This window comes from Pterocles gutturalis, unplaced genomic scaffold (genome assembly GCF_000699245.1).
Source record: "Pterocles gutturalis isolate BGI_N339 unplaced genomic scaffold, ASM69924v1 scaffold46574, whole genome shotgun sequence".
NCBI classification, from domain to species: domain Eukaryota; kingdom Metazoa; phylum Chordata; class Aves; order Pterocliformes; family Pteroclidae; genus Pterocles; species Pterocles gutturalis.
This window is the reverse complement of record NW_010129820.1, coordinates 15,016-33,670: the sequence shown is the minus strand read 5'-3', so window position 1 is coordinate 33,670 and position 18,655 is coordinate 15,016. Positions and strand designations below refer to the sequence as shown.

Here is an 18,655-nt window from a genome sequence, read left to right as displayed (position 1 = left end):
AGGAATGCTTCTTTTGAATTCAGTCTTCACGGTCACCATTCTGCAGTATTTTTGAAATGCTTCAATTATGCAGCAGAGTAAAACAGAAGAAGCAAAACAGTTTTGTTGGCCTGAAATCAATTCCACTGGCAAAAAAAAGTAAAAAAAGTAATATTAAACTCCTCTTCTAATTTTAATTCATGATTTTCATGGCAGAGCTCCTGGTCCTGCCAGCACACATCCTCTGTGTAATGTGTCACAAGCACATTACAAGGGATTCCGATTCCCACTTTGGTAGAGCTGTTCCCTACTGAAGATGTTGTGCAGTCTTTGCAGACATACATGCCTGTTTCAGACAAGTTGTCTGGGCTACTGCAAGGACGCAGGAGCTCATCTCTTTCAGGTGTGAGCTTCTCTGAAGCTGTGTAACCTCCAGTCACCTTACTTTGCAGTAGGAATCTATAGCATGGTATTTTGGCAGACATAGGAAGAGAAGTGCTTAAAGTCAGCCTCTGATGAAGTTCAGCACTGTTGGTATCACATGGGACTGTAGACAGAGAATCTGGACTATTTTTTTTTTATTGGTAGTTTCAGAGGGAGGTTTGGCAATAGCTGAGTGAGAAACTCAGGGTTTGCTACGCATCCATCAACTACTAATCTAATTTTTCACTGTTTTAATAGTCTTTATTGAGTTCATTTTGATTTGTAAGTTAACAGTGGAAGCAAAGATGTTTCCATTTTAACCAAGAGTGCATTTCTTGTAATTCCTAAAAGCATTTTCAGTCACATACAATTAAATACAATAAATGGCTTTGAGACAATTCTATTTCTCCAGTGCAGATAGGAATATACTTTCAGATCAGGAAATTTAATTTAAATAGTGCATTTGATCAATATGACAGCAGCAGTGAGAAGAAGTGTAAGCAGATATTAATCAACATAAACTTAGATCCCTAGACTATCCTTCAGTCTAGTTTTACTCAAGTATCTATTTAAAAACGCAACATTAAATTTTAGTACCTTAAAAACATTAAGGACATTTTTATTTTCTTGAGTCAGAATCCAGGGTGTTATCTGTCCAGTGTATGGAAACGGTGCCATATGTCAGCTGGCTTCTAGCATTTTAAGATTGTGAACCGCCTGGCACTAATACTTGAAGCATTTTCACTTTATGACCTACAAATGCACTCATGGTTTCACATATAATGTCAAATTTTGCCTCATCTCTCCCTTAACCGGCCGGTCTTCTCCTCATTAAAATGTGTCTGTTTGCTTGAAAGAAGTCAGACTATATACTCTGCTGGAAAAGATAGTCACTAGGGATGAGCATATTCTAACGTCTGACACTGTGTTGTGGTAGCATGTTACTGGTGTACCAAGAACGGTGGCTAAGGACTTGGCATCATTCTCTTTGTGAACTGAAATAATACTAATGAAGAGCAGCACTGACATGAACAGTAACAGCTGTCAAACACAACAAAGTCCAACCTAGACAGCCATGGGGCCTGATTTCTCTTCTGGGATCCTTCATGGTCGGGAGATGTGGCAGAGCAGAAGCAGTCCGGTTCTTTGCAAGGGAGAAAAGAAGCATTAGGCTTGTTTTGTGGTGACCAGGTTAAGCCTGTTGGCTTCCACTCTGATGACTGTGTCAGTGCATTTCCAACATACCCTCTGGGTAGTCTCTCCTCATTCCCTTTGCTCCCCTCCACACACTTTTTACCCTTCCAGTCTAGCCTTTGCAGCAGCAAACAAAGACTCCGAGCATTGCCTCAGCTGTCCTGTTGGAAATATAGACACACAAGGGTTGTAATTTGGAGCCAGCCAAGGAGCACTTGATAGCAGATGTGACAGTGGTAGCTTCTACTAGGCATTCCTTCCTAGTTTCATGGCTGGAGAAGACCAGCATAAACCAGAGAACTCCAGAGGGCCTTTATCCTGGTAGACAGGGCATTGCTAATAGGACAGAGGACTTCAGTAAGCCAAAGACGTAATTGTTTGCTGGCAGATAGGAGGAAGTGAAGGCATGACATAGAGACACTTACAGATGTTTTATACCACTGGAGATTGTTTTATTAGTAGAGACAACCCTCAGGATTAAAGTGGAACAAAGCAAGAGGAAGACTCAACAAAATCAGAGCCTTGGATTCAGGTGCAGTATCAGCCTTGAGGATGTATTTTCTGAATTGCTATTTTTCTTCTCCCCTTCCGTTTCCTTTTCTTCCTCTTCACAATTTTACCCTAGCGTGCCTATTCTTCCTGGTATTTTAATTAGTGGCAATTAGCCAAAACAGAGCAAAGTGATTACAGACAGGCTATTAACAGCACCAACCGGAATTTTTTCTTGCAGTTTTTCTCTTTTTTTGTCCCTTCTCTGTGTTTTGGAAAACCCCAGGGATTTTAAAAGTGCAACACTTGGCAGAATATCACACATCATAAGGAGCTCACAGAACAAGGAATAAATGTCTTCAGAGGAGATATAATATCTTTCTGCAAAGTCTTTGAGTTAGATCACAGTTGTCTGCAAAGGTTTGGAAATGGGATGTGAAGAAGTGAGTTTCTTTCTTTTGAAAGGACTCTGCTGGAGTCAGACAATTTCAGACTTTACAGGGTCCCCTTGTTGGAAGCAGCTCCAATGGGAGAACAGGAAGAGGGGGAGGCAAGAATGCTTACTTCCAACCTCATGATGCAGTCCTGCTCTAGTGTTTTAGGGAATAATTCCTTCCAGTGCTTATTCAAAGTAGAAGGACATTGTCCTCTTCAGAAAACAGAGACTAAGAATGAGGATAGAACCTTTTAGTGGGCCAATATGAGTTGCCATGACCTAAAACAACCACACTGTATTTTTGATGACTACATAAGCAGTTCTCCATTCATAGTACCACAAGGGACAACAAATGAAAATTGTATTCCAGTGATAACTTGATTGAATTTCTTTAACCACATTGCCTTTTTGCATCAAACAATATATAAACAATAGATAAAATTACCCAATAAGAATAAAAATTTAAAACAAGTCAAATTCATCAATACCTAGTGAGTGAGAGGGAAATGAGAAGGATGGTCTCAGCAAATCTAATTAGAGGAAGAGATAACCCATATTGGTTTGGTGAAGACAAACATATTTCAAAGCATATATCTGAATTCTTTGGCCAGGAGTCCATACTAGTACCTCCCCCATGTCACAGACAGCCATACACACACACACACACACACAAATGCAGTCTTCACACTGACTCTGCACCTCCCCATATTGCATACACTGTCTACATCTACAGCAACAACTTTCCTGCTTGGACTTCTCAGAGTGCTTTATCATGCACTACCTTAACAAGTCTGTTTGTTTAACACTTGAATTTCAGAGCCTGGCTCTTGACTCATCAGGGATACTGATCCATCACTCAGGACTTACAACTCGGGGCTTTACCTCATGATGTGTGATATTAAAGGACTCAAATCATTGAACAGACTTCTGTCCCCGTCATTATGGAGTTCATGAGAGCAAATAATGTGTGAACAAGCTCTCCTTCCAGCTCCCCACCTATATTTTCCACTCAAATAAATGTTTCATACTTCCAGGTTTGTTATTATAGATTTTCTAGAGCCCTGATGGTTCATTATTGTTTGCCTAACCTTCCATCTTCTGACTAATATTTTCTCCTTTATTTATTCAAGCTGGAACCTTAAAAAAAAAAAAAAACCTCAGAAGTTGTACATCTCCAAAGCTACCTTTCCATATCCTTAAGACCTGTAATAACAAAGAGCAGCTTATCTTTCATTCCCATTTCACAGCCAAGTATATCTGCTGATGACAGGAAAAGAGCTTGTTTTGAAGAATATGCAATCCAAATGCTCCCATTGATTGGTTCTAGCATGTGTCAGTGGCATCTGAATTTGGACAACCTGGTATAAAAGTAGTCTAACAGAGAAAATAATAAATAGGCAGGAGGCACGTGTTTCCTGGTTTAGTCAGAAAGCTCTCAGAATTCACTGCATGAAATGGCTAGGAAAACTGGTGGAAAAATATAGCCTTGGAGACTTTTTCCCTGTTTCTTTGCCCAGAAGATAATGATCAGATGGACTAATTAGAGCATTATTCCTCTTAAATATGTGCAAAATGTTGTCTGCACTGGAAAATTCTAGCTGTGTGAATAGTGTGACTACATAACATAATATACAGTGCAGAAAGAGGTAGAGTATGCCTATACCCCTTTGTGACAGTCTGACATGGACAGACCATGTCCTTGGGGCTGCAGATTTCCCCAATTCTGTCAAATAATGCAGCTCCAAGCACAGCTGGCTTAGTGGCTGTGTAGCTGTGTTGAGTAAAGGCAATGGTGACATACAGCCTCGTCCCACTCCTCCTACAAGAAATCTGCCAACAGTGCACAAATTTATCAACCTCAGGGTGTGTTCAGACTCCTGAGGTAGGGATCCTAACATGGAGTAAAAGACATTGATTCTTCCCAAATTCACTGAAAAACTAGAATGGTTTTATTTTCCTATGGTTGACTTGAACTTAGAGCAGGCTGGCACCTCCAAAAATGTTTGTGGAAATAAGCATACTAGGAGGAAGATTTTTAGCAGGATTTCTGGAAGATCAGACAGATGGTTCCTGCACATTTCAGGTCCCTATTTGAAAAATAGAGAAAACTTCCCTGTGTTGCTCTGTAGGAATATGAAGAGAAAGACAACAAGGTAAAATGTGAAACTGAATCAGAGAGAAAGCCAATTCTGGTTTTGCGAATACTTCTGGTAAACACACTTGGTTTTTTTTCAGTATATTTATCTAAGGAACAGATGTACAACATAGATATAAAATATGATACATTTAAACAACACTATGAAAGGCAATGAGATCTTTACAGTAATGTTATATCCTTGAAATGTTTCCCTTCTTATTACCAGTCTTAAGTATAGTGAACCACAACTTCTCCCTCCCGCTCCTCTGTGAAATGTTGCATGATACCAAAAATTTAATAGTGAAGCCATATTTCTGGATTACTTAACCAAAGATTACACTTCAATGAATCTGCATGGTGAACGTGCAGAAATCAGGACTGTGAAAATCCTATACAGCTCAACAGAGTTTTTACAACGGAGACCACTTTTGGTTTTATCTGTTAAAAATGTCAACCAGTGGGACCTTAGTCAGACCCTCAGAACATAGTACACAGACAGAAATAAATAATGGCAACACCAGTAAAACTCAGCTTCACCTATAAAGGAACAAAGACAGACCTTTTTTTTTTTAATGCTTGGAGAGGGCTGTAGAGTTGTACAAGCTCCCAGGCCCAGCAGAATCAGAGTAATTTTTGCTCCATGGCTTCCAGAGCAACAGAGATTTCCCCCAACTAATAGCAGTCTCTTTTTTTCCCCCTTCACTGTGGTATAAATTATTAGATACTGATCCATATGAAAATACTAAGATAGAGATGCAGAAAATGTCACATAACAAAATTCCTCTGGTACTTCCCAAGTGCTCAAGTGGCCAGAAGCTGAGTTAAGTATTACACACAATTTTGATAACGATCATGGTAGCTGGAGGACTGCTAGGGCAAGGAAGACCCACACATGCCACGTTTCCTCTGCCTGAATCTTATAAGATTTCTGCAAGGAAAAGGGGTGTTGTCCTGTCTACCAGGTCAAGGTCACCAGAAGATCTTCCTGTTTCCAGCTCCCCCGACCACAGCGTGAGATGACTTGGGACGTGTCACAAGGCAGCAGCAGAGCAGCCTGAGCCAGTGACTCAAACAGGACACAACTTTCACATGAATAGTGTTAAGAGTGAGAGAAATGGCAACAAGGGTGTGGGTTTGACTAAAGGAAGATAAAAGACAGCATGTGATGATGAGGCATTAGCAATGGCAGCAGTTGTGTTTGAACATCAGCCCTTCGGTGGCAACGTGACAGCAGTGAATCTTGTTCCTCTGTAACACTCAGTGTCTGTGGCTCCTCCTCTGAAGTCCTCCAGAAATATTCTTATTCCAAATGAGAAATAAACCTAAGACTTGTGAGGTGTTTAAAAAGGAAGGCATTACTCATCTTCCCCCTCTCAGCTTCAGGATAGACTGTCTCTCTGTTCCCCCTCAGCTTGTTTGAGAAGGACTGATTTCTATGCAGCTTTTCAGTTGGATTTCTTATGCATGAGGCAGCACTGTTTGCTGGGGCGGCTGTGTCTACGTGCTTCATTGTCTGCCAGTATTGCTACAGAGAGCCCGAAGCAGCTAGGCAAGAGATGCTGCACCGCACCTTCTACTTGTGCTGATGCCATACTATTGTAGGAAGCCAGCACTTCCTCTCTGCTTCACCAGGGACAGGAGTCAAGGTCACATGTCAAATCTAAACATATTCTGCCCACACTGATTTCTCCAGGAGACTAAACTGTGTCTTTGCCTTACACTGTGTTTTATTTTCCAGATAGTTTTTGGAGGTACCATTTTGTATCAACTAATAGACTACTATAATAAACCCTACTCTTCTCAAGGGTCAGAATGATCAAGCAATTCCAAATTTAATATGATTATTCTTATTTTGCTATCAGTTAAATAAAAGATTTCACAAGCACATGAAAGTTACTACTTCCATTACTGAAGCAAAGGGGATTATATCAGTAATCAGACCTTGCATTTAGGAAGCTAATATGTAGATCAAGTCCAAGAACTTATGTGCAGGCCTGTCAGAGAGATAAAAGTAGATATTAATGAGGGACCTACTTTCTTACCCTTATTCTGGCAAGCCCAAAGAAATGAGCATCACTGTAGCTGGATGAAAGCAACAAACTATATCATGAAGAGAAGAGACCGGCCTTATTCTTGCATGCTGTCTATTCAGAGCATGATTTCTTCCTTGTGTATAAATTATTCTTTTAAACTGAGCCTGTCATCCTCAGGCTGTGTTTTGTTGCCTCCTAATTGCTGCTTCTTTCCTGCTTTCCCCATCCCTCCCCCCCCAATACAGCCATTGATTTATCAAATGCTTAACCATCTTTAGCAGGAAGGAGACAGATCTAAGGTAGAAGTACGAAGAGGCAAAGTTTCTTCAGAGTATTATTTAAATATTAATCAAACACAGAGAGCATACACATTTTGGCAGTTACACCTACAGTATTGACTGCGTATGTGGTGCTGCTTGTTGTCATATGAGCTGCCCAAAGTGTCATGCTTTATTTATTCACCAAATCTAAAAAACTCATCTTTAGGAAATGAAGTATATTTCTTGTTCCAAGCACCACTTGTGTTGGCGTGTGAACCTGTTGGCATCAGCAGTCACATAATAAATGGAGATTAGTGCTGTGCTTTCTCCCTAGGAACAATCCCATGTAGCTGCATGCTCAGCTGCTAGAGCCTAAGAGGATTCAGATTCAGATGAGTTGGTCTCAGTACATTGTGGGTGCAATGATTCTACCTCAATTCTTCTTGTAGAACCTGTTGAAGGAAAATGCTCTGTATTTACACACAACTTCCCATTTTACCATCGTAATTCATTTAACCAAGAGTTAAAAAATTTTGTGAGCCAAATGTGTGGCTGTGAGTTGTGCCATCTCCAAGTTAGTGTGAAGCATGGAGATGGAATGAGATGTCCACAACCACAAATAAAGTGCACAAAGTAAAATCAGGACTCAAGAGTGACCATTTTGTCTTTCTAAGATTGTCTTCATTTCACAACCTTATCCTTTTTTTCTTTCTGAGAAAGAAAAGAAAATCAGAAAAGACCATCAGTAACAGTTAGTAGAGATAACTTCATTTTTTTCTGCTTTTCAGAGCTGAAGCTTTAATTCCATACAATCTTAATAAAAGGTACTTATTCAGATTTTGAAACCTATTGTATGGTACCTAAGTTTGCATCAAGCAATCCTAAGTTATTCTCCTAAGAACTCTTCAAAAACAAAGAAAATGTAAAAGGAAGTTTTTAGGCTGCAGTAGATTTGGTTCCAAGGTAATAATTTAATCCTCTTCTACTTGAGGGGATGGAAATGAGGCTTACATGACTTTGATTTTTATGGATTGAAAACAGGACAATACTAACTTAAGACTTATCTTTTAAATAACCACAACCAAAACTACATCAACAATACAAATATATACAGCATAGTTATGAAATAATGTCTAGGAAATTTTCAGCAGAATAATTGGAGAAGGGAAAATAAATCTTCAGCAAAATATTTGGAGGAGGAAAAATAATTGGTCCAATGCAACGCAAAAACTTCTTTGGGCTCTGGCACATGCTTGCTGAAGCAATCAGCCAGGGTAGTTTCTGCTTTTAAGCAGAAGCCTCTGCCCTGCTTCTCTGGCATCTTATTTGCAGAAGAAAATTACTCCATGTTTAAGACTTTTGAATTCACAGTCCAGCATCTTAACACACATCTATGTCATATTTGACCTTTTAACTGACAACTGTTAATTTTAAACCCTTGCTTTAAAAAATTATGTTTCACTGATGTCATCTCTCAGTTATACAAGATAATGGAAGGATGAGCCAACTAAGCAGACACATGGCTTCTGTGGAAGGTGCATAACTTATGCAGGCAGACTATAAATAAAGGAGACCATTGATGGATCTGTTGATTGAGAAGTGAAGGAGTCTCTAGGTGAATAGGACCTGCACCAGCCCGGTGCAAACACAGCTTCCAGACACCACTGGCTCATGTGGGTCAAGCACCAATGACCCACTTCACACTGAGTCTCCAGCCTGGATCATCTGCCCTGGGTAATCAAGAGCTGACTAATGGTCCAGATCAGTAATCATCTCACTTAGAAATTATACCAGCATTTATCAGCTTGTGGTTGCACAGATTCTTGTGGGTACTACTTAATTAGGTCCCTAGCCCACAGTAGGTATTCATAATAATATTTGATACAAGAGAAATCTCTGAAACTGTTTGATGGTCACACAGGAAGTACTGGAAGAAAGCTCAAACTTCTCAACTGCAGATAACCAACTGAAGAGTACAATACTATGAACGTACATATGAACGTACTTCTGTATTCTCAAAATGGCATATTCACTATTACATTTGTTCCCTGAGGAAGAGAAACCTAGCAGGAGATTTTTTGCATTAGTGGATGTAGCTCAGATACTACTTCAGTGAAAAAAAAAAAATAGGAAAATCTGAAATACAGATCCCTCTTCCTGCTCCTTGAATACTTGTTTATTGGATACTTTAGATCAGCATTCAGGAAAGTTAAGAAATAACTCCTCTTCCACTCCTTCTTCAACTTTATACAACTTCAGTTTTCACCTGAAGAAGGCCCTAGTTTTAGCAATCTCAAAAAAATAATGAGACTATAAATAGAACACTACATACTGTTTTCATTCACGGCTATTTTTGAACAAGCAATACACGTTAGTCTTGTCAGTAGAACACTCTGTGTCAATATTTTAAAGGCTTTATATTTCTGAGTGAGAAGAGACTGGAAAGTAAAATGGAGAGTAAGAGGGATGGAACTGGGAAGAGGAGATTGATTCTCTCCTGGGAAGCAGCCGAGCAGGTTGCAGGAGGAGAGGGAGAGAAATTGTACAGCTAAGAGCAAAGAGCAGAAACAAGGTCCTGCCTCCTGGGTGACAGAAAGAGACATTTAAGACCTGGTGGCAAAAGAGTAGAGGTTGCAGTGCTTCCAAAAAGCACTGCGTTGAGAACCGCTGTTTGTAGGATGTACTGGGCAGGCTGAAATGTGGTTATGAGCCTGGTTTTATCTCTAGTATACCTGGTATGCCAAGGTACTCAGATTGTTTGTTTTCACTCTGAGTTTTCTCTCTTTTAAAATATTCTACTTCATATTCTAATAAAACTTGAGCTTTTGGTGTAAATACTTCTTGGCCTTTCATGGGTTCTCACACTAAGGACAAGCTTCACCTGAAGCTGTGTCAGGGTCAGGCAGGTTCTTCTCAGACCACAGACAGCAGAATTGCTGTGGTGAAACTGAGGATGATTTCAAAGTATTCCTGACCCTGCAGTGTTCCCAGTAACCCGAAGACATTGTGCTTTCTTCTAACCCTGGATGTCTTCTGTTTTCTTAAATTTAGCACAGGTACTTTGGTATTTCCTCCTTAATTTTAAGAATTTTAGGAAGTCCTCCTTAATTTTGAGATCTTACTCTAGTCACTCATGCTCTGTTCAATCGGAAATGATTTTATTCTCAGGCTCTGTAAAATAATCGTATCAATTAAGCAATAATTATAATGCCATGTTGCACTGTGGTAAATTGTGATTTGCTGTTTGATTTAGGTTCATGCAGAGGCCATATAGTTAGGCCTATGCTCTGGTTTTGTGAGGTTGGTAAGAATGCCTTGCCAGAGGACTGTTTGCTGCACATGTGGAAAAGATCGAAATTATATTACTGACTTCGTAATGCATTAGGAATCATAATGAAACCACACAGTAACGAAGTTTCTATCTCTGTCTGCACAAAGGAATCTTTGCTTTGTTTTATATAGTTATGCCAAAGGCATTAAATTAAACATGCTGACATCTCTATCTTAGATGTTTCCTTCTGATTATTACAATTACTCTTTATTTATCATTCCAGTAAAAACCAACTGCCAGTAATACCAAGGGAACATCATTAACTCCGAGCTGGTTTGTGGGATACTGAGATGGCATATTCCACTCTTCTGGCTTTCTATCACAGTGAACTATGGCATTAGTAAACAAAGGGGGTGTACTCTGGTGCATGGAGATTGTTCTGGACATTACTGTGGATGACGAGAAATATGAATTTAAGGACAGACTTAGCCTCCTGCTTCTCCAGCAGCAGAGATATTTGCACAAAGCCACAGAACTGTACAAGCTTTACTTTACTAAGCTTCTGAACACTTTTGCTGTGCCCAGGCTACCTTACTTCCAAAGCCTCTGCAAAATGCTTGTCCTCCGTGGTTATGCCAATGTAATTTGGAGTTTTTCTGAGTTTTGAGGTACTATTCATGTCTCTGTAATCTTTTGCTGGAATGTTTCTTGTCAGCTTTTTCTGACACCCTATTTTATTAGAATTACAGTGGTTTAAGTATTGTTCAGATTCTCAGTATAAATTTCCAGCAGAGGGCAATCTTGTTCCTAGGTAGGTTGTTCATTTGTTAACCCTCTAACAAACAGCTGTCACCTCTGCATTTCAAACAGAGAATCAATCCAATGACACAGACTACGTTTTTTTTCCTTGTCATTTACTTAATAATTTTTCAGATGCTTCTGGAGGTTATTTGTTTACCTGATCGAAGAAGATCTTAGAAACTTCACAAAATAACGTCAGTATGTACCTTGAGCTGTCATCTGTTGTACCTTCTCTTTGCAAGACAGGATTAACATTATTACAACAACTCTTGACTGATATTGGTTTTAAAAATCTTTAATAGGGGTAGATGCACCACCTACCTGGACCATCTATTCTAGTTCTTACCTGTCCTTACAGATAGACATTTTAAATTTCCTTTGCTGTATTTTAAACCCAATACTTTTTGGTTTATATGCACTGTACATAAAAGCAACAGTTTAGTTATTAGGTGAAGTGGGAGGATTACTCTCCGTTGCTGCAGAAAAGAATCTCGCACTAGCACAGGCTGAATAAAACATCTCTTTAGCAAGTTATGTCTAAATGCAGAGCACTGACACTTCCAGAAGCCTGTCTTACTTACTTTATTAGTTTTCATGTTCTGCGCAGTCTGCTTTCCCTTCACCTTCTTTTTTTCCCCACAGATTGTTTTCCAGATGCCACCATCCTTGTCTGTTTGTTTTCTGAACAACACAACTACCTGAACCACCTTGTTGCTGTAGCCTGTCACTCTCACTCTTCTCACAAGCGTCTTGTGTGACCTTTCTTAATCTTTTGCCATGACTAAGATCACAGGTGGTTGATATTACACAGCAACTGATTTGCCCACCCAGCTGAATCATGGACTGCCTACAAATGATTAGTGAGAGGCTGTTTGGCTAATACAATTAGGGACAAAAATCAGGAAGATAGTAATGTCAACACTTGTCAGATACAGCAAAATTGCTTTTTTTGAACTCAGCATGACAGCAGCAGCACAGGATTTGGCTACTGACCCAAGCCCTAGCTTTAAACTAAATTTTCTTGGAGTTGGTAGAACGAGCATAAAATTTCAAGTAGTTCAAATCACTTCAGACCTTCTGTGGTGGGAAAAAGCAGTGGCTGTCTGGGCACAGGGTATTCTTTTTCAAACCTGCTGCCTGGGATGCATGAGGAGGTGTAGCTGCAACCTGTCCAGCTTAGACATCTACTTTTGCTACAGCTGTAGGAAGATGCTATTAGTTTCTTCAAACTTAGATGGACCATGGCTCCTCCCATTCAGTTTTGCACAAATGAGGCTGTGTTATGAATATCCGCTGATGACTTACCTCCACCTCACTTGAAACCTGAGACACTGAGACTCCTGTAAAACAGTATCTGAACCATTCCTACTAGTCAGGTTACTAGATTTGTCATTTGTAAGTGCAATTCATGCTTTAATACACTAGCTGGTGCTCTACACTAAGCTGTGCAATGTTCAGGTATGAATTCCCATACTGGTTTGTATGGGTTTTATACCAGATTTTGTCACTGAGCTTCATTTTGGGAAAAAATATGGGAAAAAATATAGGCTGAGACAGAGGCTGAGCTGGATTTCTCCACGTCTGAGATCAAATCCTCTACTAGTTCTCAAGGTTTTTCAAGCTTTGGGACAAGGGAATGTGTATGTGTAAGCGTGTGTTCATATAGGGGGACACATGCCCTTACTTGGGCAAGTTTTGAGTCACTGGCATATGGCATGGCATAAAGGAAAGAGAGCTCACAAAAAATGTGAGAAGGAAAGGATTAAAATGGAAATAAATTTATAATTCTAAAATTTGGATGGAAATTTGAAAAATAGCTCTTCCACTATAATGGTGGTATGTTCTGATGTGTCTCACTGCTAACGCAGCTGAAATCAATGAGCTTGTATGTTCTGCACACAAGCTTGCTATAGCCTCCGTGGAATAAAGTTTGCATGTCAGGTGTGCAGTGCTTTATGCTTGTTTTGGGCAGGTGGAAGAAAAGAAAAATGTGAAAATTGCTCTCAGCTGCTGAAGTAAATTAACAGAATCTTGCTCTAACTTAATATGAGTAAAACATGTCTATGGCAAGCTGAATTTGAATGCTGAACAATGCCATTCTTAACTGACAAGCAACCTTACCCCTTCTATTAACTTTAAGATAAAACTGCTTAATTATTTCACTTTTAATAAACCAATAACAAAAAAATTAACAGCTCCAAAACATAAAGAATATTGAACTATTTGAGAGTCACCCACTAGAAATCAAATCAAATGTGTAGGTATCTTCTCACCCTGTGGGTGTTTTTCTGCCTCTTTATGTTTAGCAATAGCGTGAGCAGAACAGATATTTGGAAAGGTAACTGTCTCTTTATTAGCTTTATTAGCTGTTATTGGCAAAGATGCAGTTCAAATTCAAGTCGTATGTGTACAGCCTCACTAAAAGATGCTTCTCTATTTCTCTTTCCTTTGTATTCAGTACTTTACCCCTCTTCCCATCTCACCTGAGTTCTTGCTCTTAGCTCTCATTGAAGCTACTGCTTACATGATTTTTGAAAGGTACTACTAGCCCTTCATATACTTGGGCAGCTGAAAAGCTTCCAAATGTATATATTTGTGAGCATGGGGCAAGGAAGACCTTGTGCCCAACTTAACTTTACAGCTTGTAGAATTTATCATAAGGCTCCAAGGGAGATGCAAGTCCCGAAGGTTTCCTGAGTTCAGGGAGCAAAATGCTGTTCCAGCCCATTGCAGACAGAGCTGAGGGCAAGAGGAAGATTCCTTGGGAAAACTCTTATAATCCAGTGAAACAAAATCCAGAGTGAAATTCAAATGAATCCTCAATGCAAACATGTTTTGAATTCAAAGGGATGTCTTGCTATCTGATGTGGTCCATGCACATGTAAGGAAAATGAAAGCCTCGCAGAAGTAAGAGATTGACCTGAGTATGTCTGCAAGGATCCTACTAAGCTCCATCATAGAGGCAGGATCCTCCATCACAAAAATCAAATCTATTTTATGTATAGTTTGGTTGACCCAGGGACTGACAAGTCTAGGTAGGAACTGTGTTGTTAATTTTTTGCGAAGTATACCCCAAGGTGATGAAGGAGAGAACATAGTCCACTTCTCAGACTTACAGATGGGCATGAGCCCCCTTTGGTTGGTCTTGCTTACTGATGCCCAGCTGGATGGGAAGAACTTGTTTCAGGGCCATAACTAGGAAAAACACCTTATCAGCCAGTCTCTCATGTTCACTGATAACATCTCCAAATTTCTCCTGTGTGGATTCTATAGAGCATTGAGGACTTTCTTGAGGCTATCAACTTGATAGGCTATATACGAACACTTCATATATATAGTTCATGGGAAGTTATAAAAGCCTTTAAAGAAACCTGCAACAACCAAGAAAAAGCTTTGCATAGCAGAGGCAATAATCCCCTGTACAAACCGGTAGCACTGCATTTGCTTAATAGCATGCAGAAATCAGAGAGGAGGGAATAGCGAGATTTCAGAAGGAATTCCATGATCTGAATAGATCTTGGGCTGACAGACACATGATGGCTTGGTATTCAGATCTGGAGGTAACATCCAGAAGTCATGGGTGTTACTGTGGGTTCTGAATCTCCAACCTTTTTGTTATGGGCACACTGGAAGAACCATAGATAAGAAAGGTAAAGTAGCTAAAGATATTCAGAAAATTGACTGAGACAGGGTACCAAATCTTTTCAGGTGTGGCACAATCAAATAAAGCAGGCAATGTGAGCAGCCTGAGAAACATACAGATCAAAACATATTTAGGGGATCAGCACCAAAGAGAGTTATTGTCATTGCCAACATCTCTACTTCATCCCCCAATTTTTTTTTCCTTCAAAGCAGAGGACAGAATGACATGCACAGCTGTCAGGAAACCATAAGATATTACAATGGCTCCTTGGGACACACTTCATGTCAGTATTGTCCTGACTCTCCCGAAAGGCTAGTCCTGTTCTGGCACTGCCCAGATTAAGGAAGAGAAAAACAACTCTGTGAAAGCCAGCTGTTCCTCAAAAAATCCCAGGTGCAGCAAGTACCACTCTGCCTTTAATCTTTTTCTCTATTTGGTAGTATTTTCTCCAATGTACCTCAGGGCTGTGATCACTGGACATTCTAAAGAGGAAATCAATGGGCATAGATTTACAATTCTTCAACATAAGCTTTTAGAAACTAATTACATTTCAGTGAAATTTGTCCTCTGTAGGGAGTCAAGAAAAAGCAAGTTCAGCCTATTAGTGTGACCCACAGTTCCCACTGAAGTCAGGGAGAGTCTGGGAACAGAAAGAATAAAGTGTCTGTAACCAATGGGTCTAGTGATATTTCTATAATAAGAACCAGAAGGATTAAATGTAGGTCCAAAATGAAATGAGAGCACTTGGGATACTAGATGGCAACTGCAATAGTCAATGTAAACCCAGATGAGCTTCCCCAGGGAATAATTTGACCCTTGATTTTCACATTCATATATAGAGGCAGAAAAATAAAAGAATCAAATAAGTTAAAGAAAATGAAGACATTATCCAAAGGGATAATTGTTTGTGCTGCACCTCCAGCACAGGGGAACAGCACGTGGGAAGGACTGAAGAGCTGCACTCAATACTTTTGTCAATTCCCTCATCTGCTTTTAACAGTGTGAAATGCTGATTTGATTGTGCAGGTGATAAAAATTATGGCAAGAGGGATGCAGGGACAAATCCTCGCCATGGTGCATGGCAACCCCAGAGCCAGGTACACTTGTGCGGCTTGCTGTGCTTCTGCATACGCTCAAGCTCTGCAGACGTGCCCTTCTCTTCCTCCCTGCTGGAGCTGGGAGCCCAACCAGGAGCAGGGATGTCAGGTGGTAGCACAGAGACCTCTTCCTGGGGGATCCCTTGGCAGTCTCAAAATATAATAACATAACTAGCATCCCTATTCCTGATCAAAAGGGGCATGATAAGTCCTGCTGGGACAAAGGGCAGAATCATGTTCAGTTGGTCAGAAGGCTGCTTATGGGGATGGAGCTCTGATCTGCAGACAGGGGTTGCAGTGCATGATGCTGTCTGTGGGTTCTTGGAAAACAAACAAACAAACAAACAAAACCCCTAGATTTTAGCATGTCCAGTCAAGAGTTTCTTAGTTGTAAAAATGAGGGCTTAAAGAAAAATTATAAGAGGTCAAGTCTAGTCCACCTCTGAACAAAAGGACAAAAAAGCATTCCTGAAAGGGAGCAGTGATCTGCAAAAATATTCCATGCTTTATCATCTCCAGTCTTTGCTTTATTTTCCCTTTTGAAAAGGATAATAGTTAGAAGCCTGTCTGAAAGCCAAGCTTATAAGCAAGCAACAGTAGGGGTATATAGCCATCCAAAATACCAGTGGCTTGATTAGAGCTTAAATTTTCTGGGAGTCATGGAACTTCAAGTCTATCCTGAAAAATGTAAGATGAATAAACTTGGGTAGGAGATTCATGGTGATGTCAGTAATTCATGATAATGTTAGTCCTGTCTACAACCACACCTGCAAAAGCACGTAGGGTGAATATACTGACCCTGTGACAGGGTTTGATGGGCAGCAGCAAGGGCTGGGTTCAAATTTAATGCTGCTTTGAGTCCCTACCCAGAAACCTGTGAAAATTTTATATTAAACTTTCTGATGCTCAAGGAGCTAATTTTCCCAAACTGCAAGTATGAATCACATAACCAACAATTTTTTTTACTGAAGGGAGAAAAAAATAACAAGGTAGATAAGGAAGGTAATAATAACTAATACTTAAAGTGCAATTACACTATTAAACATTTACATCTCCCCTGCTGGAAAGAAAGCAAATGTTTGCTTTCCCCCTCCTGCAGTGACCTGCCCTAAGTTTAAGCCTTGCTAGGCACTGAAGCCTGACTTAAGCAGAGGCATCCGTTAGTGCATACCGGGGTGCCTCTGCCTGCAAGCTGGTCCCCCTGGCCATGCCTGCCACCTCTACTCACCCTCTGCTGTGTACCGGCTGATCTCGACAGCTGTCCCTCGGGTCACTCCCTCTCTTTACATCTCCAGCAATGGCTTTGGCTAATTCCAACAGCTCAGACTCAGTGTCATTATTTTGGGTTCTGGAAACAACTTTTTGTGCAGCACCATAAATCCAGAGGAAAATCTTTAACAGCTGCCTCTCAGAAACCTTGCAAGGAAATTTTGAATCTAGTCTTGTCTTGCCCTTTTTGGGCTCTAACATCTCCATCCCAGTCCTGGAGTTACCGCCTTCTGTTACAGTGATCAGCCAGGCACAACGTTTTCTTCTGTATGCTATAGAAGCTACTCACCTTTGTCTATCTAATGAACACAATTTCCTTTTTTACAGAAATGCTTCACAAATATGATAACACAGCAGAGACAGAATAAACATGTTTCAGTCTGTCCCATGGCTCTTTTCACTTATTCCCTCTTTGCACCACCAGCAGTCAACATAAGGTTCCTTCTTGTTTGTGATCCAATCCCTTCCTGAATTTTGAGGGGATCCATAAATGTTTTGCATTCATTTCAGGGTTTGTCCAGGATTACTAAAGTATCTCTGAACTTTATAAAACAGCAATAAAGCTGGTGCTCAGTTGCAAAATTAAGTGTAGTTTTCTGAACTCTCTTATTGACAGAAATATACAAGGGAAAAATCCTATTCCTCCACACCATGAAAATGTGTGGGGGAGAAAACAATCCTAACCATGCTCTTTTTTGGTTTCAGATCTCTTAATGCTTGAAAGCATTTAAAAAAGAGATAGAGATTTACTTTTCTTAATGGCATATTAATGCATCTTCAAATTAGGCATTAGGGATGGGAAATATTCAAGGGACTTAGTATTACCAATGGTTATTTCTGACCGTAATAATTTATGATATAGTAATTTACACTAATTACTATGAGGATTTAAAGTATCTGTTACTCAACACTTAAAAGTCGGGACGTGTTCTCATGTTGTAATAAATACAAGGCTTAGTCCATTAAGAACATGGCAGAAGCTACATCACTGTTCTAACAGGTGAGTTTGCAAGCATGAACACGTAGAACATAAACGTCTATAAACAGAATGCAAGTCTACATAAATCCACACCTCATACTGCCCACAAAAGCAGATGGTTGGCAGTTTTATAACACATCTTGGGGCTGGTGGGTGACTGATTCTGGGAGAGACTAGAGATGTTTCCCTTCCATTGGTAAAGAGCCTGGTATCAAACGCAGGCTATGTTCTGGATGTTGTTGGAGTATGCAGACTAAAGAAAAAACACCATATAGTGAGGACAATCTGAACTGCTGTGTTTGTGTTGTAAAGTTCACGTATTACATACAAAGACCTAACCATTTGTTCATCTTTTAAGGCCCCTGCCATATTTGGTTCCTTTTCTGTCAGGAAAATCCTTCACAGTGGATGAAACAACTTTGCTGTGTATTTTTGCTGTATTTCAGAGCAGATAACAATAGCCTTCACAGTGTCCATGGTGGTTGGACTGGTGATTGGAGGGATCATCTGGGCGTTGTTCACTTGCTTGTCCCATCGCAGAGCTAGCGCCCACATTTCCCAGGGGAGCTCCTCAGCCTTCAGCCGTCAGTCCAGATCCCCCTCCCATGGCCACACTACCGGCAGGACTGGATTTTACCGCAACA

At 40.1% G+C, this 18,655-nt stretch overlaps 1 protein-coding gene across 1 annotated transcript in view; it reads left to right on the top strand.

Annotated features, from left to right (window-relative positions):
- The window catches only part of MYCT1 (myc target 1), a 22,056-nt gene that overhangs the window by 2,978 nt on the left and 423 nt on the right, over positions 1–18,655 (top strand). The window contains exon 2 of the mRNA XM_010080011.1: positions 18,458–18,654. Coding sequence (XP_010078313.1) covers positions 18,458–18,654 — 197 coding nt within the window. The remainder of the gene's footprint in view (positions 1–18,457; position 18,655) is intronic.